This window comes from Knufia obscura (genome assembly GCF_036327395.1).
Source record: "Knufia obscura strain CCFEE 5817 isolate CBS 148926 chromosome Unknown scaffold_1, whole genome shotgun sequence".
NCBI classification, from domain to species: Eukaryota; Fungi; Ascomycota; class Eurotiomycetes; order Chaetothyriales; family Trichomeriaceae; genus Knufia; species Knufia obscura.
In genome coordinates this window covers 1066800-1089504 of record NW_027042687.1, presented here as the reverse complement: position 1 = coordinate 1089504, position 22705 = coordinate 1066800, and the positions used below count along the sequence as shown (strand labels likewise).

Below are 22705 nucleotides of genomic sequence, written 5' to 3'. Positions count from 1 at the left end.
CCGACACCAGCGACGAACCCTGCGAGAGCAAGTACGATCAGTTCTAATGCAAGTCTAACCAGTGCGCCAGAATTAGCTTGAAGGAAGTGATTCCTAGTCATGTAATTGTAGAACAGAAAAGTAAGAGCAGCGACACAGATCAAAAGCAGGACAGAAGAGCCGCCATTTTGAACGACAGGCGTTGAGCTCATCGCCGACGCAATGGGCAGAAAACCCGGTAGGAGCTTGAGCTGTTTGGCACATTCGGCATGCGTCTTGATAGGATGGCGGCACCGATAAGGCATAGACATGCGCGATAGTCAGCATGTTGCAGGCCCTCCGGAACAAGGAAAAGGCTAGTCACTGCATAAGCTTGCTTGTACACAAGCAAGCTCAAACACCAGGCTCAAAGAAGATGTTTTGTGTAGCTATGATGCAAGAAAGCAGGAACGAGGTGGGAGTTATTTCCTTCCGAAGCTGCCGTGAGCGCGGAGTGACGTCATCATGCCTTTTAAGCGGAGAGTGGATGAAAGCGCGACACGCATGCGAAATGTGCTGTTGATTGACATGCTTGCTAGCGATACTATTCGAAATGCTGCAGCGCATGATGATGGTATATTATATGTTCCGCCAACGGCTTGTATAGACTCCTACCCTGCCAATATTGCCTACACTTCATGTCGCTCCTCGTTGATGACAGGAGTCTGTACCATAACCTGAGCGCCGTGCTGCGTAGCATAAGTTCAAGTCGACAGTATCCGTAGGACTCCTTTGGTCTTGCAAATATTCGTGTTGTTCGAGCTGCAGTCACTCAATGCTCAGCCGCCAGGTTTCGTTCGAGTCCTTTCCTGCTGCATCTTGGGCAGTACAGACCGGCGCGTTCTGTTCTTCAGACATTCGTAGTCCCTAATTTGCGGTTTGTCTTGCTCCAAGACGCAGATCCTAAAGTGCGTCTCCCATGATAATGTCAGCATTGTCAATGGGCATCGATGGCCCTGCTGTGTCATCTTCCCTGGATGCTTTGTCCGAGTCAGTCGGGTTAGCGGGATCCCTCGGAGGGAGTGAACTGGCATAAGTATCGCGCGGAGAGAACGACCAGACCTAGGATTCTGTTAGCATTGTTTGCATGAACGACTCCGTCCGAATAGCTCACCTCCATGACGGTCCTGTTGTTCCGGCTCGCCATTATAACAGCCTTCTCTTCCTCAAATGCCACTCTCCACACAGCCTCGGCAGGCTGGCACAGCTCGCGGATTGGCTGACCGGTATGTACATCCCATATCTTGACTCTGCCATCACTTCCACCGCTCACAATGCGGTTATCGTCGAATTGCAAACTCGTTACACTATTATCATGAGCCGCAAGTCGATGCTTCGCTTGATTGGTGACGAGTGACCATACTCGGACTGATCCATCGGAACCTCCTGTGACGAGGGTATTACCTCTCATCTGAAGCTGGCCGACTAGAGAAGTGTGTCCTTGAAGCACAGCAGTGCAGAGACCGGTATTTGGGTCCCAGATGCGCACGCTGGTGTCGAGACTGCCAGTGGCTATCCTTGAGCCATCGAATGCGATGGCATAGATTTGACTGAAATGACCTGAAAGTGTCTTCAAGCACTTCCCTTCTGAAATACTCCAAATTCTTGCTGTCGTGTCGTAGCTTCCGGACACCACAGTGTCACCATGGATGGCCAGACATCGTACGCTGGCTTGATGACCAACAAGGACGTTCTTGCAAATGCCGCTTTCCAGATCCCATATCCTCAAAGTCGTATCTCTTGATCCGGAGATGGCTGTTTTCGAATCAGACATCTTGAGACATCTAACAGTTGAGGTATGGCCACGAAGCACGTGCACGCTTCTTCCAGTAGCCATATTCCATACTCGCACGTCTCGATCGCACCCTCCACTGACAAGAATGTCCTCCCATGGGACCATAGCCCATACGCCCATCACATGCCCCTTAAGCGTTTTTTGATGCTCTCCGACAGTATTGAAGACATGGATCTTGGCATTGTCCATGGCGACCACAATATACCTGTCGGTCAAATGTAGGCTTGTCACGACGCCCTGATCTGGAGTGATGAAGTGAGGTTTGCATTGTCCTCCTTTCCTCCATGCTGCCTCAATCAGATATTTGTGCCTGAAATGCATATAGTGTGATTGTGAAGGTATCCTCTTCTTGTTCTTCTGTATCGGGGACGGTGGTTCGCTCAAAGACAATCCTAGGTTAGGGGCGCTTGATGAAGGACCGACAGGCGCGCCGTCCAGTGTTCTCTTGGTTCGAGAAGAGATGCTATAAGGATGTAGTTGGTTGGCTCTGGGCGAGCTGTCGGGCTCCATGGATGCTCCTCTTCTGTAGGCATATTTTTTGCACATCTCTTTCCACAACATGTCGTCGTTGACAAGCTTGTGCCAACGATTTGAAACTTGAGAAGCTCTGGCTAAACTGCGCGGCTCATCAATAAACATCAGAACCTAAATATTGTAAGCATGTTGCTATCATGGAGATGCTGGACACTCTTACCCTGAGACACAACTCGTCTGGTAGATGTTCGAAAGGGTCTTTCTTCAGTCTCGGGGCAACGAAATGAGCCACAAAGCTCAACTGAGTGCTATCGCACATGGTAAGTATCTCAGCAAGAAACCTTTGCCGCTGAGCGTCAGACTGATGCAAGAAGTGACCCCTTGCGAGCCTTGTAAACGAGTCCTCATCTTCTGCTGCATCTTTCCACGAAGGTTGCCTTTGGAACGGAGTAGGTGAGGGCGCTGGGGTCGGTGGTGAGGCGGGAGCCGAGGGTAGAATGGTCATGGGTAAAGAGGAACGCGATACTGTCGATAGACGTGTTGGACCTGAGGCTGCGGACCGCGACTTCGCAGACCGGATTGTGTCTGATTGTGATAGAGGATGAGGCGCAGGTAATTGGTAATCAGAATCGGATGCGAACGAATGCCTTTTGTGGTGCCGCGGACCACCCGAACGGGCTTCTAGTGCTTCGGGATCGATAGGTATGGGTCGTGGCCGTGGTGACAAGGGCGGCTGGGTTGATATATCATTGTGCTGTTGGTCATTCATTTCCATGATGTGCTTTGTTCACCTCATGGGCAGTGACATAAGACTTCAAGTTGGAGTCTCTGGAGGCTGGACCCGAATCGATCAAATCGTCTCCTTCCTCGACCTTATCATGCACATGTATAGGTAGGTGTCCCGTGGCCTGGCACTGTCGGACAAGTTGTCATTGCATTTTCAGTGGCAGTGCGTAAAGTCTCAGGCCGGTATGTGTGCAGGCATGCAATGTGTTTGGCAGGTCTCGTGGCTTCTTTGACAGGAAGTGGTACCGCTGGTATGTTGCTGATGATGGTACGCTCATTCGCCTGCTAAACTCTGATGCAAATTCAAATCGCACGCTTGCTGCAAGTTGGGTCGGAGAGAATGTCAGGTACCAAATCGCAGATTAGCAGTCGGGGAAAGGTCGTGATCTGTCGTTGTAGTTGAAGTCAGTGAACAGCGATGGTGATTTGTGAGGTGTTTGGGTGCAGCAGAGACACGGCCGGACCTGCCTGCGCTGGCAAGTGGCCTCGCTTAGGTGAAGGCTGGGCCTAAAGCCATCTGCTCCGTGCGCGCCTCATGGCTATCTCGACTGACCGCATCCCGCCCAACTTGAACTCGGCCAACGGACCAACCAGCATGGTTCATCTTGCCGTTGGAGAAACCAGGCATTTCTGCGTATTATTTGTGAGAGCCTCAGAGCATATCATCAACTCCCTAGTAAGCTGCCCAAATACTTGGTGTTCATTATCAGTCAATCTCAAGCCCTACCATCAAGCAAGATAGAAGCACAAGAAAAAGCTAAAAAGCAAGTGAATTTGTGTTCCCCGATACCATGTGGTAATGCAGTGTGACAACCATGGCGGGAGCCCCATGACTCCTCATGTCTATGGAACACGAAATAGAACAATCCTGGTGGGCAGACCAAACAACATATATAGGAACTTTCTTGAAAGGAAGCATCAACTGGATCAGCGTGCTGCCTGCTGCGATACACGAGAGTATGGTACGGGCCAGGCGCTAAGTAGTCCATGAACAGACACTTGTGGAATTAGAGAGGATGAAATGGCACGAAGATTGAGGTTGTTTGATCACAAGCCCGAGACTACTAAGGGGTACCAGTCTAGCAGCGGAACTCAAGGCTGTACTTGACAGGTCTCTTCATTCGAAGTCTACCGCGGCCGCCACCATCCCTCAATGAGCATGCCCAACCTGCAAGAACAAGGGCAATATCATGCCAAACACCGCCGCTCCCAAATCTGTTATCGACGGCTTCTCCTCCTGCGTTGCCGCCTCTCTACCCTCATGTATACTGCCATTAGCAGCTCCATTCATTTGTGTCTCTGTATGCTTCGGCGAGGTAATTTCCTGCATAGAATGCATGGCCACATACAAGAACGTCCCTGCCGAAAACAACAGTAATATTCCAGTCCACCACTGCGAGCTTTCCGCAGACCTAGACACGCTACCACCGCCGAGAACATTGGCAAGTAGATATGTGAGAAATGCTCCTGCTGGTGCTGCCAGGCTGAAAATGACCAGATGTGCTCTCGCCATACGTTTTGAGAGGCCTTGCTTGAGAAGCACTGAAGTCAGACCAAATGCAGCAGGTGCCTTGTGAACCATGATGGCAAAGAAGATGATGAAGCTCAGTCCTGTATTTGATGTGGAAGACGATGCCCCCAATGCGATGCCATCGGCTGCGGCATGTATCACAAGACCGGTTGTGGTCGCAAAGCTTCGGTTGGACGGTTCTGTGGTAGGCTGCGTCGTGTCTAAAAACGTGTCTGCCTCTTCTTCCCTGTCTAATGTCGTCAGGTTGAACCTCCGTCCCAGATTCGTCAGAGATATATGTCTCGTATGTGTTCGTGGCTTGTTCGTGGCTGTATATTGAGGGAGCTTGTCGATCAGAAACATAAGAATGAATCCGGCAATAAGCGCAACGCCTATCCACGCATGATGCGCCTCCTCATGCTCTTCTCCTTCATCACTATGTTTGTCCGCACTTCCTGTCTCTTCCAGGATTCCGACAACCCCAGGCTCCGTTGGTGTCTTCGGTGGAGGAAATGATTCGGACTCTGGTATGACGGGACCAGGTGTACCTAGCTCGTTCAGGGCAGGTTCGTAGCGGCGCTCGTAAGCTACGAGACTAGGGAGATGAGAGCTATGCGACCACTCGACTGCCGCTTTGTGCATCGAAATGTCTCTTCGTCTGTGCGCGTGGGCCGAACCGGTGCTGTACAGAGTATCAACTCCTTCGGGTATAATCACAATCAAAGAGGTACCAACAAGCACTCCCATACCAATTGTCGAGACCAGTCGCAGTCGCGAGGAGGAAAGGTTCAGCACAAGCGGCAGCACTCCAGCAAGAAAAGATGCTGCTGCCATGACCACGCAGAGGCTGACCAGCCTGATGAGCCCTTGCGCCATGATGAATTGCCGAGAGGTAGATGCAGGAGACGTTACCGTTCCGTCATTGTTGTGGGAGGACTGCTCTGACAGTGTAGCTTATTGTGGATGCTCTTAGATGTGCTCGAACAACAGGAGAATAGGTCTTTGAGACTTTTGCGGCAGAACAAACGACATGGCGTTTCAGCTGCGGACTGATGCGCGTCCCCTGAGTCCCTCCCCGTAGCAAGATCCACTTCCGCTCATCGCACCTAAAAGTACGGCACAGTGGGCGCCCTCTCTAGCACTTAAAGAAGTGCTACTTTTGACATTAAGTTTGCTCCGTGACGAACCGCTACGACCTTACTCACGTATGCCACGAGCCAGAGCTATCGAACCATGCGAGCATCAGTGTTTTTGGCAGCGCGTGAACCTTACTTCTACAAGCATGATGAGGTCAGATCACAATAAGGCATGGTGGAAGATGCTTTCCAGCTACCATCGAGCATTCATGTATTTATCTAACAGAGTGAGGCGCTGCTGAGAATCGTTTGGTGTAGAAGTGTTCCTGTAACGCAGGTCTTCGTCCGCTCTATGTGCTCGCAGCCTCGAGTTTGAAGCAGTACTACTTAGGCTGGAACACTGCTCCGCCGTCGGTCATTGCCTCCTTTCTTTCTCCCAATGCCGACTAGTTGACCCATCTCCTTCCAGAATCCAGTAGGCGGGTCGACAAAGGTAGCCTCATAAGCATCAATACCAGGCCTTTCCCACACAAGATCGGCTTCGTGGGGCTTCACCAGTTTGGTCTTCTTCACCAACTTCCATATGATGAAGAGTGGAGGAATAAAGAGCTGCATCGTATAGTTCGAGAAGAAGCTGGAGACCGACCATGGCATGTAACAGGTGTATCCATAGATACACGTAACGATACAGAGCCAGATAAGGGCAATCCAGGCGCAGTACGGCTGGAACCACCCTGTGTATGGAAGTGTGCTGCGATCCAAGCCTTGTGCTTTGCACGCACGATAGAAGGAGATGTAGGTGATACACATGACAATGTAGTCGATGAGCCCTAGTATTCGTTAGCGGTGCATGGCAAAAATGAAAGGAGATCTTCGAACGTACCACCAGCTGTTACGAGACTGGCAAACCAACTGACCACAACCGCTGAGCTGCCCGAGACCTGCAGGAAAGAGAGCATCGGGAAGATCATAACCACGCAGAAGCAGTAAATCGGTACACCGCTCTTCGTGCATTTTCTGAGGAACCTTGGAGCTCTTCCCTCAAGCGACAGACCATACAAATTTCGGACAGCACAGTATGTATAGGTATTGCCAGCAGAAAAGATCGATGTCAACATGAGTCTACCAATGTGTTAGCTCTGAAATCCGATATCATCGGCTAGCAATGAACTCACGCATTGACGATGTGGGGGAAGACGCCAACTCCAAGATTCTCCATGGCGATGACATACGGCGAAGCCGCAGCCGAACCACTGCTGCCACCCAGTACGACGTCGGCCAATTGTGGATCCCGAGAACTGCAGACAATGCCCACAGCGAGGGCTCCACCAATAAAGAAGATGCCGAATCGCAGGTATACCATTTTGAAAGCGGCTTTGATGTAGATTCTTGGGCGTGCTGCTTCTGCTGCAACCATGGAAATATACTCCGGACCCACAACGGTGAACAAAGCAGACGCAAGGGCAGCTATAAACCCTTGAAGACGCCCAATGTCGCCAGTGCCGATGTACTCGCGGAAGGCTTGGCCATTACCGAAGTGTTGGAAACCGTAGGCATCACCTCGTGGGTTGCCGCCAACCATGGTGATAAAGGTGAAGAAGAAGAGGGAGAAGATCAGGATGACCTTGCCTCCAGACAGCCAGAATTCAGCTTCGCCATATGCTCGTACGGCAAGGATATTGATAGCGCTACACGATGCATTAGTGATTTTGCTTTTGGGCAGAACGATGTAGTCGCTTTTGGAGACCGGGTCGCTTCGGGGATAGGTTGAGCTCACGCATAGCAGATAATGCAGCCGGTGACGATGCCAGCGATCGGGCCAGGCTCGTTAGCCTTATCGCTCCAGAATGAAACAACCAAGGTGAAAGCAGAAATTTCAAATGGTATCAGAAGAGCTTCATAGAAACTACACACGTTAGTATTTTGTTGATCGTTGCATGTGGGATGTTGCTGACAAGAAGTTCCAGCCGACCATGAAACCGAGAGCGTCGTCGACCCATTTACCAGCTAAGCGTATGAAGCCACCAGTCACTGGGTATGCTGTACTCATTTCCGCGATACAGTTATTGACCATCGCGAGGACACAGCTTTGAATGGTGTACGCAAGCAATAGGTTGCCGGCACCTCCATTGTAGAGACCACTCCCTATACTGACGAAGAGCGCTGTTCCGATCGAACCTCCTATGGCGATGAGTTGTATTTGTCGATTTGCGAGATGGCGCTGAAGCTGGTCGGCGTTGTCTGATACAAAGCCCTCGGCGAAATCATTTCCACTGGGCTCTAATGTGGGAGATCTGTCGCTGTCCTTCTCTTTGTCGCTGCCGAAGACACCCATGTTGGCCAATGTATTATTCTCTTTCTCTTATGGTCCGAGGTGTCATACACTTAGCAAGGACGCAAAATGGTTGGAGTTAGTAGCAAGAAAAGAGAAAAGATTTTGGTAGAGATAGAAAATGACGAAGGCCCGGGCTATCGCTTGTTTTACGAAACAGAGATCGATGCCCACGGCGTGGGAACCAATACTACCTCGTGATACTCGGGCTTGTGAGGCATCCTTGCGAGCTCGCATGCCGTTATATCCCCCCCTTCGCAGATCGAGGCCCGCTATTGGAGCCGCCGTAGAGAACGTAGCGAGCGTAGCAAGGAACGTCTTGAGCCGTGCCACGCCAAGATGGAATCATTTGAGGCGCCGAGAGGCGCCCAACCACTGAGGCTGAAGTGGGCCATGCCTTCTGACTCCATAACAGCCTCCAAAGCCTAAGCCTAAAACTGACACCTGCCACAACCACCCACGGCGCGCCGAGTCTGCCTTATCCATAGCAGCATGGTGGCGGGGCGTCCTCAACATGGGTGAGTGAGTTTTCAGCTTGATATTACTGCACGTTCGAGAGCATTGGTATTGCCTCCTAAGCTGCTGAACAAGGCATCTGAAAATTTTACACGCAGACTTTTCTTGAGAGTGGGCTTGAGACCATCGAGCAACAAGTCACTCCAAGGCGACCCCCACGAGGGCAACGTTTAGTTCGTCGCCAGTATGTGTCGTGTTGGCGCGTTGTGAACAAGTCGAAATTGTTGTAATTTACTATCTCAGATGAAGAGGCATGTATCATCGTCGGCTTCAGGAAGAGCAGTGAAGGGCGGGTAAGAAACAACATGAAACGATCTTACTGTAACTTCTGAAGCTCAATTATGATTCGAGTACCTTCACTTCGAGTTAGCACAGTCAAGTCGGATCAAGGTAGGCTCGACGTCGATGTAATTCAACACGGTGCAGTCTTGCGGTGGACCACTTCGTTACTGCGAGGAAGTGAAGTTCTGCAAAGTGAAAAATATAGTCAATCTCCACTCGAGCAAAATCTCCTTAAGTTTCCCACAAATTTTAATGTATCGGCCAACTAACTATAGTTCACTCCTCTATAATAGCTGCTAACAAAGCATCTCACCACGTCGACATGACAATTCAATCGAAGCGATCATCCTACCATACCAGATATCAAGCTCAGCTCAAGCGTACCAATATGGCGAGGCCCCTCCACCTACCTTTTTTGGAATCCCACTGGAAGTGCGAGAGATCATCTACTCTTTCATGTTCTCTGGACTGAAGCTGCAAAGCTGTAGTGACTGCATGTGCTACCCGACCGTCCTGGAGAGCAGCAGTGAGCATGACAAGAGAGCCTTGGGCATACTGTGCACGAACAAGCAAATCCGAAACGAGGCACTCGAGAACCTGTTGCACAACTGCGAAATGTACTTCTTGAATCGAGACTTCCAGGTTCTTTACGAGGAACACAAACATCATCATGGCAAAGGAATGCGCCTACCAAAAAAGATGTACCAGAATTTGCGAACTATCTGGATCACTACAGCGCATCTCAAGAGTTGGACCCAGCATGCCGTCCTCAAAGCACTTAATAGCCTCGCACTTGTCAACGTGGAGCACAACATGACCGGCAATAAGTTTTCCGGCTACGACTTCAGACACCTAACATGCGTCAGTGGACACGGCACAAACCCACTCAGTATTGTTAACGATCACGACCGCAACAAACTCATCAATCTAAGCCTCCAACAGATAACTGGCTGCCCACTCCGACACGAGGGTTGGCTCAATAGCGTCTATGAGAGAATCGAAAAGCCGCTGAAGAGACGTGCATTCAAACCAGGAGATCTACAGGTTCGGATCCATTTCAGATGTCCTGCCTGCAGGTGTGAGCAACACTGTCATTATGGTCGTACTATCCAGAAGGCCATGGTATGTTCACTCGAGCTTGCAAGTGTCATGGCGACAAAGCTGACTAGAAATAGACGCTCGAGTACGACTGGGACACAAAAAAATCCTCGACCTGCGATGGGACGATGTCGAGTGAAATACATGGCTTGAGACAGAGATCCTTCAACATTAGTAAACACTTTTGCTATTGCAACGATGATCGATTCAGCAAATGCTGTTCTTGATGGGCTTGGAGCGGCAGGCAAGTTGTTCAAGTACTTTGCGTGGTCAGTATGGATAGTACGGACCTGAAAACGTGCCATGCGAGCTGCTGAAGGCCAGCTCCTCGGTGCATCGGAGCTGAGTCCATTTCAGACGGACACTATGCCTGTGATTCAATTCGCTTGATCCAGCAAGGAACTGTTTGTTCTTCTAGGTTATGTTTCAGTCCCGTACCCGCACAACGAATATCCCGCCCCCAAAACAATTCGTGAAGATAGAATCTGGCTTCGCGTGTCGTGTCAGATATGTCTGCCGCTATCAGTGTCAGCGATATTCCTCAAGACAGTGCTGGCATACCTACAGTCTTTTTCTAGGGAAAACAATATGCCGGAGCCTGCATACCAACAACGGCTGAGTAGGACGCCACGTAATACAACACAAGCAACATCGTGGCATGCGCCAAAGTAGCCTTGAAATCGTCTGCGTAAATGAAACTGCCTCGAAGGCCTCCGCACAACGAACCGATAAATCCTGGAAGGAGTGCGGCGACAAAGGGTCCCAGTGTTGGATATCTGCAGAGTCCATTCTTGACGATCCCTAGGATCATGACCCTGTTGAGTGCGAAGTCGATGCCGATCATCAGGAGGAAGGAGATGGATATCTCTTTGAGCCAGTCTGGAATTCTCTTGCAGGAGGAACAATGTCGGAGAAGTACGATGTCCTTTGAAGCGTTGGGAAGCGTGTCCGACTGCTGTTTGGCTTGTACAGGGAGTGGTAGGTATTCGCTTCAGGCTGTTAGCATGTAAGTATTTGCAGAAGGGGATGGCTCGTACCAGGAGTTCGTAGCCATGGCTGTCGGGCTGGTGAATACACTGTAGATGATGTTGGGTGATTGATATTGACTTCCAAAAAGTGCTTGTGAATGTCAGAGTAAACGAGCTGTACGTGGACTATGTTTGCTGAAGAACGAAGACGAGATGGAACGGTAGAACGATAGCTGTAAGTAGGGCAAAGCAGTGCACCCTGGAGGCAGGAGCGAGACACATGGTGCTTGCTTCAACCATCGCATTCGAGTGGAAAGTGCCATGGCTCCATGACCACTTTTGGGATACTCCTTCTTCTCACGTTGATCTAACCCGACTTCCATCTCACTATGCTTTGGACATTCTGGTCATGGCTTGAGCAAGGCATATGAAAGACTAGTACGTTGGCGGACCTGCAGTCAATATAGGCGGTTCTTTTGGTCGCGAACATCCCTTTTTCGAATACAAGACCTGGTATTTAGAGAGAGAACTCAATTTACAAAGCACACCAAGATCAACTAAGTCTCCTCCTAGCAACATTGATCGCCCCCGCTGCACAGGCTCGAGTCTCTGGGAAACACATCCAATGGCGATGTCGAGCGTTGGGAACAAGGTGATGTCGACTGTTGCTTGATCTTACGCTTACGGCATCATGGGTCTATAGCTCAATGATCATTCACTAGTGATATCAAGCATGGCCAGACGCTCTCTAAAGTGAAGTGTGCTAACATGAAAGGACGTCGTCAACTTGAAGTTGAAGTCGTTGGCGCGAAGGAGAATCGTAGACACGAGGCTGACCAACAGCCTTCAGGCTGTTCCTCCAATCGGAGTCCAGCATTCACGAAATTCAGAAAGTCCAGGTCCGCAGACACGAAATCGAAAGCTCATCGACAGCACCCTCACAAGCAATCGATTTCATTGTAGTGCTCCGTCCTCTTTCAATACAACCTCCCACCCGATCGCCGACATGTCAGTCACAGCACCCGCCAGATCGATGACACGAAGCTGCCAGCTCGTCGCACGACAGCAATACTCCCTATCCTCTCAGTGCCTTCGTATTTCATCACAACAATCAAGCCAGAGACAGCGGAGATGGCAGAGCACCGATGCTGCGGCACAACCTACGAACCCTAAGATCTCTACGATCGTGGATCAGATATCAGGATTGACATTGCTTGAGACCGCGGATTTGGTTGCCAGTCTGAAGGTATGAGAGCACATCACACTCGCGCTCGTGCAGAGCATCCGTACTGTACCCACGGAAGTTCCTAACACGCCTCATAGACCCGCCTCAACATCCCCGAAATGTCTTTCGGAGCACCCGCCGCCGCAGCCCCAGCGGCAACCGCCCCAGTTGAAGAAGAAGAAGCCGCGCCTGCACCACAGGAGAAGTCCCTTTTCACATTGAAGCTCAAGTCTTTCGATGCACCAGCCAAGTCCAAGATCATCAAGGAGGTCAAGAGCATGCTGGGGCTTAGTTTGATTGACTCGAAGAAGTTCGTGGAGTCGGTGCCGAAAGTGATGAAGGAGGGTGTAACGAAGGAGGAGGGAACGAAGATCCTCGAGACGATCAAGGCGCTGGGCGGTGTTGTCGAGATGGAGTAGTGGGCATTCAGGGAAGGATCGGAAGAGGTGTGAGCGCTGAGAAAGAGCGGGAACCGCATACCCACCACGAGTGATACGTGCTTGAACATTCGTCGTCAAAAGCTCTCTCTTGGTATGCTGGATCGCGTTTCGTCTGCCTCGCGATGACTTTGCAGAAATGGTAGGCTAGCAGAAGAGATCCTGCGAAGAGGCATTTGTGCAACGTGGGCGCGATGGGGGCTCCGATGTGACCATTTAAGCGCTGTGTACGCATGTATGTATATACCCCAAGTTTGATCGGGAGAACAACACCCCACGAATGCTTGGAGAACTTCAAAAATGTATTACAATGCAGACGAATTCAGGCCACTAGATATACAGTTCTCTTTGCTGCTGTCCCGGCTGAACCACACTGATGATTACAGTTTGACTGAAACAGGGATCAGTCATTCTCAGTTAAGATTCTCAGTCAAGCATACAGTAAATATGCACGACAATCGCCATGTGCTCGGGCACGCCAGCGCGAGCGGTAAATGAGCTAAAGAGACAGACATAACCCTACAGGAAACGCCAATCCTGCACACAAGGTACGACCTGAGAGATAGGGAAGGTACGCGCGTTTTGTTGAAGGTGGGCACGAAGGCACTACCCGCTGAGAAGGAAGGGATGACCGGGTAGATGGAAGGCACGACCGACAAGCAGGAAGGCACCACTAAACGAAGAGGAAGGTACGACCCGGTAAATGGAAGGCACGACCCGTTAGAAGGAAGGCGCGACCCATTGGAAGGAAGGCGCAACCTGGATATAACGAAGAAGGAAGGAGCGGCCTAACAAAGCGCGGCCATGTAAGAAGGAAGGACCGACTTCATGGCAAGGAAGGCACAAGCCTCTGAAGACTCGATGAAGTGCCACCAGGTAAGGTAGGGACGAAAGGGTAGGTACAACCTAGCAAAAAGAGTAACACGGTCTATACAGGGCCTAGATGCAAACGAGACTCAAGAGCTGGTTCAGCATGGGTACGCGGCTGTGAAGAACAAGGAGACATGATTGACAGACTGTTATGGGTAATTGGGTAGTGGGCCACAGAGTGGAAGGCATTATGTTAGTGTTACGTGTGAATGCCTGCTCAGCTGCACAAAGAAGTGGTTTGAATGAGGGCACGAGCACTTAAGCAAGGCTGGACAGGTCAGATATTCACCTATGACAAGACATGGCACGAAGCAAGCTGGGCCTCAGGATATTATGCCGTGATTAAGTCTCTGAATGAAGAACAAACGTCATGTCATTAAGAACGTCGATGGACGCCATCTGGCCTCTGAGTCAGAAGCCGCGCATGTATAGCAGGACCGCCATATGCATTATTGGCACCCGCTGTGCGGACGTCCCTTTCATGCATCATCGAAACGCACCACCCCTGCCACTGACAGGTGTGACATCCCCAAATCGCCTTTGCGCCCTCTTCCAATCATCCATCTGCTGCTCATACTCCCGCATCTGATCGTTGTACCTATCATCCCACAGTGCTCGGTTGTCAGGCGATAGTTTGCGCCACTCCTCGTCTATCCTTGCCTGGATCTGCTCCCGTGGATAACTGTCTGCTTCCAGCTGCGGCCTCATATGCTCGCAGAACTGGTTGTATGGTGGTGAGGGCCGGAGTGGTTGTGCGAGGGATGCTGGAGGGTTGGGATCGCGGCGGTAGTGGACGCCATTTGATTCTGGCGGTTGAGACATCTGGCTTTGGGAGAGTGAGCTTGAGCGGACGGGATTCGCGAGTATTTGGCCTGGTGTAGGTTGTGCGGCGTGGATGGGCGAGGACTGACTGTGGACGTAGCGTGTGTCTGGTATGAATGTGTTTTGGTGCAAGGAGGAGTATTGTTGTGGTGAGCCGGCGGCTGGTCCTGGCGTTTGAAATGAGCTTGTCAACAGAGGCTCACGGGCTGCAGCAGGGGAAAATGACTGTGCAGGAGCTATTGCTGGGAGACCAGGCGCTTGGTACATGCTTGGGTTTGCTTCTAGGCGAGTGTTCATGACTGTCTCGCCGCGATAGTTGTTGTTTGTTCGTCTCGTCCTTGTGGGTCGGTCACTTGGCTGTGAATCTGGTCAGCATCGGACTGCTGTTCACGTTGGGCCGAATTTGGGTCTCGCGGTACTCGTGTCCCCGATATGCTGGATGCTCACCTCTGGGTCATCATCACTGTCTTCTGAGCTATCGTCCAGCAGAACTTCACCTTCTGGTCGGGATCTGCTGTGGAGGTGGTCTTCTTCTTCGGTATTGCCATTGATAACAATACCCATCCTTTCGAGTTCTTCTGGCTTGAACTTCTTGCCTGGTGTTTCCATGATCTCTCGTAGTTGATTCAGCAAAACTGCTCGAAGTAGTCGCTGCTTATGCACTCGCTCTTTCTCTGCAGAAATGCGCTTTCGTGTCATATCATTGTTGGACTCGATTTCAGAAAGCCTCTTCTTCAGCTGTATGCATTTGTTGCGGTAGGCAAGCTCTTGCGAGGGTGCAAGAGGTGGGTTTCTGTGTAGTTGTACTTCCGAAGCCGCAGGGAACGGCGACGACTTTGCGCCGTCCATCTTGGAAACGTCGCGGGACAGATCTGATGGCAAACAGATCTCCTGCTACCCTTACGAGTCCTCGAAGATGCTAGCGATCACGTTTGGAGTGCCCGAAATGTGCTTCTCACGAATATTAACGTGGTCTGGAATGTCGTGAGGGTAACCGTGTAACTGTTGTTGCGACGGAAATGAGTACGAGGAACGAAGTTGAACAAACACCGATTCTGATCCGAGAAGTAAACTTGAAGTGAAAGTTCAAGCACAGTAACTGTGTTGAATGCGCAAAGGAAAGAGCATCTGTCACTGATCTAGCGGTTGGCCGCGATCCGCATCTGGCATTTTTATTCGCGTTTCACGCGTCACAGAATTGGAGTTGAACAATACCTCGATAGAAGTCCTGAGCTGATGGTATGCAACGAAGAATCAGATTCACAACTGACCTGAAGCACAAATCAATGGATCAAGTCGTTGGACTACGATTTGATTCGCAAATGTCTTCGTGGATAGCAATTCCATCAACTTTTGATTGCCGTCTATCATGGGTATCGTGGTTCTACATGACCTGCATTGCTCTTGCCCTTGTGCATGCTAATATTCGCTCATTTCCTCTGCCCATGCTCAAAGCCTTCAGTCCTCGTCCCAATTTGGATTCGGACCAGGTGGCTTTGGCCCACCTGCTTGCCTCGCGACAATGATTTGATCTACGCTCAACACAGTCCGAGCAGCATCCGTAGCGAGTTTGATAGCCCAACTCTTGCTCACCATTAGATCCAGAATCTCATCTTCCACTGCATCCAACACGCCATCACTGGTCTCCAGATCCACACCAGATGTCCAGTATGGATCTTCCGAGCCTTCAGTGCTACTCTCCTCCTCCTCGTCATCTTCCGAAGTCGAGTCATCAGCACGCGGTCGGGCCTTGACACTTCCTCTTTGCTGATGTGCCGTGTATAATCTAGCCAGAATCTCTGTAGCGTCTAGACCGGCACTTTCAGCCAAAGTTCTCGGTATGACTTCGAATGCTTCAGCATATTTGCGGATCGCGTATTGAGGCAGCCCGGGTGTTCGGTCAGCAAAAGCGTTGATCCTCTCAATCAGTTGCATCTCGGTGGCCCCAGCACCAGGTACTAGTCGAGGATCTCTGGTGACAGCTTTGATGACATTAACACCATCATCGATCGCTCGCTCCACATCGTCAAGGTGGTTCTGCGTGGCACCTCGAAGTACGATTGTGGCTGTTCGTGTTACGGCGGTGTCTGACTCTTGTCGGAAGACCGTCACGCGATCGCCTCCAATCTCAGTTGTCTCAACCACATCAATGCTGCCCATCTCATCTGGCATGGGAGCACCCAGCCGAGCCAAAGGTGTAGCACCACATACTCTGCATAGTCTCCTTAGCTCGAATTTGGACAGAATCTTAATGACCAGAATATTCATGCGATTCAGGTAGTGCAAAGCCAGTTCTCCCACGGTCGAGCCGGCTACCACCACTCGGATGCCAGAGTCGTATAGTTCCTTTACAGCGGCTTCAAGCTGATTCTCCTCGCCTGTGCTGAAATCGAGCATTTCTTTGGCATTTTTCAGCAAGACCGTGCCTTTTGTCTCTGTCTGAGAGGTGTCGATTGGGCAGGAGAAAACACCGACCTTGGCTTTCTTCGCTCTCTTGACAATGCCATCTGGCTCCCTACCGAAGACCATACCTCTCACGACCCTCGACTGTGAGAGGTCACCGCCCATGATCTTGACGACTCGAATATTGTCAATGTTGAATGCGGCAGGATTGTTGGGCAGCACAGCTTGCACTGCTTCAGCCACAAGTGGAGCGAGTATATCCTCAGAGCCAGACTGTTTTGCCGCAATGACTGTTCGGAGTGCCTTTCCTAGCTCTTCCTTCGACCGCAAATCTGCGACTCGATCGACCTCGAGATCTTCCAGTGCTTGCAAGGTGAATACGAGAGCTTTCTCGTAGCCAGATGTGATATCGCTAGTCTTCAGGCCCATTCTGATGAGTTCTTCAGCCTTCTTCAGCAGCTCTCCTGCTAATACTATGACCATGTTTGTGGCATCTCCCATTTCTGCTTCCTGCTGTTGACTGGCCATAACTATCAGTTTAGCTGCGGGATGTACCACATCGAGTTCTCGTAATATAGTGGCAGCGTCCGATGTCAATATCATTTTCGCAAGATGGTTGATCACAATCTTGTTTCTGCCATAGGGTCCTAATGAGGTCTGCACTGTTTGTGCTATTGTGCGGCATGCGTCGATATTTCGAATAACTGCACCATCTTCTGCATCGTAGCTGTTGTATCCTTGCTTGAACAGGCCAGCCTGAGATGCTTGCGGTATCGACAGAGACATTTCTGTATCTGCTATTGTGAATTGATCGGTAGACTTGATGGTAGGCGCAAACAAGAACTCGCTGTGGTGAAGCGGGCAGGCATAACAAAATGTTTGAGTTAGGCCGTTGAGACCGAATGTTTGCGGAGTTTGCCAACCGGTCACTGTTGGACCCTCACCCCATATATTCGTACAAGTTGCAACCACGCCTCAGTGCACTAGATGTATGTGTAGGCAGCGATGGGACATGTGCATCTCCCGCACTGCTAGATTGAAGCATGTTGGCGTCGGCACCACATGAATCCCGCCATGTGAACCTCCCGCAGGACGACGGGTCCGACTCGGACCTCGACCTGCTGGACCAGGAGCATGGAGACATATCCGCAAGGTAAGATTTTCATGACTCTCCAGCAGCATGAACTAAAAGCGCAAGGCCGGTTGCAGCATCATACGATGACCCCAGTCAGCAAAAGCCTCCTGTCAGAGCCAGAGGGTCTGTCTTGCCTGGCGCGGTTTCCGAGTCAGCAGAATCGTCCAGCAATGGTGCGCCTGCGAATGGTGATGCCGATGCTGTAGAGAAGGAGGGCGTCTATGTTGACTGGAATGTCGAGACTCAAGGGAGAAGAGTCGGCTACGAGAATCTGACGGCTATTGATTGGATCTTCGAATACACAAAAGAGCGTCAGCGCCTGAGGAGGCTTCTCGCGACTAGTTCTGGTTGGTCGGGAACATTGAGGCAGCTACTGGATAACAGTCATGTCTGGATCGTGCTTGTCGTCACGGGTTTGATGGTTGGTCTAGTGGCTGCCTTTATCAATATTGCATCCGACTGGCTTGGAGACATCAAGACAGGCTACTGCAAAGATACCGCTACCAGCACACAGTTCTACCTGAGCAAACAATTCTGTTGCTGGGGACACGATGAGGTGTCACAATGCCGAGAATGGACCCCGTGGAGAAAAGCCTTGAAGATCGAGAATCTAGGAGGGGCATATGTGGTCGAATACATCTTTTTCGTGCTCTACGCGACCCTATTTGCCGCTTGTTCAGCGGTCCTGGTCCAGGGCTATTCCAGATATGCTAAGCAGAGTGGTATCCCCGAGATCAAAACCATGCTTGGAGGATATGTGATCAAAGAGTTCCTTGGAGGCTGGACTCTAATCACAAAATCCATTGGTGTCTGCTTGTCCGTCGCTTCCGGGCTTTGGCTTGGGAAGGAGGGTCCGTTGGTTCACCTTGCGTGCTGTTGTGCCAATATTGCCATGAGACCATTCGACAGTCTCAGCAGTAACGAAGCACGAAAGCGCGAGGTTCTCTCTGCTGCTGCCGCCTCAGGAATTTCTGTCGCTTTCGGTGCGCCTGTCGGAGGTGTTCTGTTCTCGTTGGAACAATTGTCATACTACTTCCCCGACAAGATCATGTGGCAGTCGTTCGTTTGCGCCATGATCGCGGCCGTCACATTGCAGGCCTTGAACCCTTTCCATACTGGTAAGATCGTGCTCTATCAGGTCCGCTACACAACAGGCTGGCATGGATTTGAGCTGGTCCCCTTTGTGCTTTTGGGCATCACTGGTGGGCTATTTGGTGGGCTGTTCATCAAATTGAACATATTTGTCGCGCGACTTCGAAGATCAGAAAACTACCCGCTTCGCAATCGACCAATACTGGAAGTCTCCATTGTGGCTGCTATAGCTGCAATGATCAACTTTCCAAACCTCTTCATGCGAGCTCAGTTGTCTGAGCTAGTCTACTACCTTTTCGCAGAGTGCGCGACGATCGGCAACAACGACATCTTCGGCTTATGCAAGGCTACTGTCGCTGGCTCCCTTTCTATGGTCTCTCTTCTTGTCACGGCTGCGGGCCTCGGTACACTGCTTGCAGCAGTTACCTTTGGTCTTCCCATACCGGCCGGCATCATTCTCCCATCTTTGGCGATTGGTGCTCTGTATGGCCGCGCACTGGGTGTTATTGTCGAGCTTCTCCACAAGCATCATGCGAATTCAATGGTCTTTGCTGCATGTGAGCCTGACGTCCCTTGCATCACGCCAGGAACATATGCGATTGTGGGAGCTGCATCAGCATTGGCAGGCACAACGAGGATGACTGCCTCGATTGTTGTCATCATGTTCGAACTGACGGGTGCACTGACGTACGTCTTACCCATCATGATCGCCGTTATGCTGGCGAAGTGGGTAGGTGATGCCTTTGGTCCGCGCAGTATTTACGACGCTTGGATTCAGCTGAATGAATATCCTTATATCGACAACAGAGACGATGTCGCTGCTCCCGCAATCCCAGCAGCAAGCATAATGACTAGAACCGGAGATATGACATGTATCAATGCAGACAGGTCATACTCTCTGGAGGACCTTCGAAACCTCCTGCGCACCACCTCATTCAGGGGCTTCCCCGTCTTGCGTCAGCAGCGATCTTCCTCAACTGGCAGCACAACGTCACACATTCATAAACCTGCACGGAATGTTCTACTCGGATACATATCCCGCACAGAGCTATCTTACGCCTTAGACCACGCCCAGAATATTGGAGGGCACGCCAGCGCTGCTCGCTCTGCTACTATGATGTGTTACTTCATGCATTCAAGCGAACACGAGCGATCTACAGGTATTGATCTGCGGCCATGGATGGATCAGACGCCCATCACTCTGCATGTAGGCTCTAGTCTTCAGCTCGCGGTGTCTATGTTTCAGAAGCTGGGCTTGCGGTATCTGCTACTCGTGGAAAGAGGAAGTCTGAGAGGCCTACTAACCAAGAAGGATATTTGGTGGATCCTCAACGCTAACGAAGTTCACAGCTCTTCTGCCCAATTTCTGCCAGGTGCCGGGGTTCTCCGGGATGAACAAGGCGATGATTCTCAGGAGAACGAAGAGGTGGAAGGTCTGCTTCGTGAAGAAAGATGAGGTTCGTTCCAAATCCAGCCATTAAACCCTTTAGAACTTGGCAGGCTCAAATACATGACTCTCCATTCAGACACGGGTGGTCCCCGCGCGGTTCCTTACTGGTTCAACCTGTTGCTTGACCAAGTCGAAGCGGCTTGACGTGATTGATCGCCATGCTCCATCACATGTGGGTTGAGACGTTGCTCCATTACAACCTCGCTTACTGAGCAAGCTCGTAGGCTGCTGTCACACAAGCGAAACGGTCTGGTTCGATACAAACAACGAACTCCTATCGCAAGGCCATGTGCTGGTCATGCGTACTGCTCCGACCTCTGCAATTATCTACATTGCGAGCGTAGTCCGACACGGGAGCAATGCTCGATGCATTAGACGCTGACAGATACGTACAGGAGAACACTCCACCCACACGTGGCATAAGGAGACGATGAAGGTGGATGGATGTTAGCTAGAAAATACTGTACTCCATAGTACTAGAATAATAACACGCAAAGTGTCGCAAAACTAGAGTAATCGCTCTTGCGCCGCCGAACCTGACGTGCTCTCAGGATGGCTCAAATTCCCCGGTCGATTACCGAGACCACGCAATGCAGATCAATCATTGACGAAACAGACGAGCCTCTCAACGCTATGTGCCGACCTTCCGCCGGCGTAGACTGGCGGCTTGGGCAGTTGAGAACACTACTGGCACGATGTGAGTGCTTTGGCTGCAGGTGGCCGCCTTCGACGACGCGTTTGAAGCCGGTGCTCGCCACATGGCGGTGAGAGGGCAGCTAGCCAGCGGGTATCTGTCGAGTACGAACATCTTCCATAGCTAGGCCACACCTCAACCGACGGTCGAGAGATTGACGTTGGCCCACTTGGAAACCTCCCTGAATCAGCGATCAATGCTCATTTAGGAGAGCTCAGTCATGCATAGAACTGTCGTAGAAGCATGCATCGTGTCCACGTGCAAAAAGGCTATGGAGCTTGATTTCTGAACGCAATCTTTCTCCACTTCCAACCACGGAAGATATCTTCGGCCACCGTTCAACTTCGCCATGTGTTCGCCCATCAACTGTGGATAAAGCAATTCGTATTTTTGACTCTTACTTACTTCATCTACGTCGTCGACCCGTATGAGCTGCATGTACAGTAACATGCGGTATCCGTTTCAAGGAGTCGTAGATCTCCTTTCTGAGCCATATGTTATCATCGACCACGAAGAAGCAAGGCTCGAGACTTGTGCGTCATACTCGGAGTAACTAGAAGAGTTCCTTGTGCGCCCAACGCAACTCGTGTTTTGGAAGTCCCCACCTGCATAGCTGCTGTCGTGTCAGAAGGACAAAGAAGGTTACTTGGGAGTAGGCTGAACTCAAACCGAAAATGAAGCAAGGGATCTACAGGCCTCATCAGCGCAGGTTGCAACCCGATACAGCACACAAGTATTTGCTCGATACAGGCAGTCGGACCTGTGCAAAAAGTCCCCATTGACTTTGACCGACGGTGATATCTGCCATTACTGGTGTAATATGCCGTGACCCTTGTGATGCTGCACCAAACAGAAGTGAAAGTGTATTGTGAGGAGAGAAATGCTGGTCACCGATGTATCCCTGACAACATCTTCAAGCACACGTCTTATTCTATCCCAGACCTCTGCGTACAAGCAGTCCCGAAGAATTAGCGTGGCGCAAACTGGTTCACTCTATCTGCATATTGACGCACCTACTTCACCTCCCACTACCGCGAATAGCAGCTTGCGGCGACCTGATGACTTCACGACACCCCGATCTACGGGAACCTATCAACATCTTTGACAGTTGTGTATCATACTGTAGCAGCTGTCGGCCTGAAACATCGCATCTCGCTTATGGTAGTCACAGGTCCTTTATTGTCCGGGAAAGGATTATCCGACGTTCTACGAGACGGACCGTGAACCAGGGACCAAACCATGAGGCTGGGGCGATGGCTCGGATAATTTAACAGACTCAATGGCAGGAGTGTCCGGCAAATCCTCTTTCCCTGTGGTGGCTTGCGAAAAGCACGTCCCGATCGCTCGGGTACATGGTCGTGTTTGTACGGAGTATGTCATTGCGATTGAAGAACATCATCACCATGATTTCTTCACATGGTAGTCGTACTTCGGAAACAGTATTTCTTCACTTGACACCATGTCCGCCACCGATGTAACCAGGGCGATCTCTCCCACACCTACTGTAAGGTGTCGTAGGAGGACTATCAACCGGATTGTTTCCGCCAACATACACTATTAGTTGCTAATATAGCTCTTATGCACAGAAGCAACATTCGAAGAGTCCCGCAACTGCCAGAACAGGAAACAGCAAGCAAGGGACAAAGCAAAATTAGAGTTTCCGGCAACATTTGTCTTTGGACTCTCTTTATGATTTGCAACCGTCACAAGTTCCCGCAGGCT

At 50.8% G+C, this 22705-nt stretch overlaps 7 protein-coding genes across 7 annotated transcripts; 2 read left to right on the top strand and 5 right to left on the bottom strand.

The window, feature by feature from the left end:
- Nucleotides 1–921: 921 nt before the first annotated feature.
- On the bottom strand, nt 922–3056 carry PMZ80_000396 (uncharacterized protein; the record flags this gene model as incomplete). The annotated part of the gene is made up of 3 exons (XM_064868847.1): nt 922–1080; nt 1133–2458; nt 2508–3056. The coding sequence occupies 3 exons, from the start codon at nt 3054–3056 to the stop codon at nt 922–924; spliced, it is 2034 nt and encodes a 677-aa protein (XP_064734344.1).
- A 1167-nt stretch (nt 3057–4223) lies between these two features.
- On the bottom strand, nt 4224–5459 carry PMZ80_000395 (uncharacterized protein; the record flags this gene model as incomplete). Its single annotated transcript, XM_064868846.1, has 1 exon — nt 4224–5459. One exon carries the CDS (start codon nt 5457–5459, stop codon nt 4224–4226), a length of 1236 nt encoding a protein of 411 aa, XP_064734343.1.
- A 587-nt stretch (nt 5460–6046) lies between these two features.
- PMZ80_000394 (uncharacterized protein) lies at nt 6047–7994 on the bottom strand (the record flags this gene model as incomplete). The annotated part of the gene is made up of 5 exons (XM_064868845.1): nt 6047–6489; nt 6543–6781; nt 6835–7347; nt 7437–7565; nt 7615–7994. 5 exons carry the CDS (start codon nt 7992–7994, stop codon nt 6047–6049), a joined length of 1704 nt encoding a protein of 567 aa, XP_064734342.1.
- Nucleotides 7995–11861: 3867 nt separating this feature from the next.
- Nucleotides 11862–12499, top strand: MNP1 (54S ribosomal protein L12, mitochondrial; the record flags this gene model as incomplete). Its single annotated transcript, XM_064868844.1, has 2 exons — nt 11862–12101; nt 12179–12499. 2 exons carry the CDS (start codon nt 11862–11864, stop codon nt 12497–12499), a joined length of 561 nt encoding a protein of 186 aa, XP_064734341.1.
- A 1374-nt stretch (nt 12500–13873) lies between these two features.
- On the bottom strand, nt 13874–15058 carry PMZ80_000392 (uncharacterized protein; the record flags this gene model as incomplete). The annotated part of the gene is made up of 2 exons (XM_064868843.1): nt 13874–14566; nt 14657–15058. The coding sequence occupies 2 exons, from the start codon at nt 15056–15058 to the stop codon at nt 13874–13876; spliced, it is 1095 nt and encodes a 364-aa protein (XP_064734340.1).
- A 609-nt stretch (nt 15059–15667) lies between these two features.
- Nucleotides 15668–17398, bottom strand: CCT8 (T-complex protein 1 subunit theta; the record flags this gene model as incomplete). The annotated part of the gene is made up of 1 exon (XM_064868842.1): nt 15668–17398. The coding sequence occupies one exon, from the start codon at nt 17396–17398 to the stop codon at nt 15668–15670; it is 1731 nt and encodes a 576-aa protein (XP_064734339.1).
- Nucleotides 17399–17655: 257 nt separating this feature from the next.
- Nucleotides 17656–20295, top strand: GEF2 (chloride channel; the record flags this gene model as incomplete). Its single annotated transcript, XM_064868841.1, has 2 exons — nt 17656–17765; nt 17811–20295. The coding sequence occupies 2 exons, from the start codon at nt 17656–17658 to the stop codon at nt 20293–20295; spliced, it is 2595 nt and encodes an 864-aa protein (XP_064734338.1).
- Nucleotides 20296–22705: the final 2410 nt, after the last annotated feature.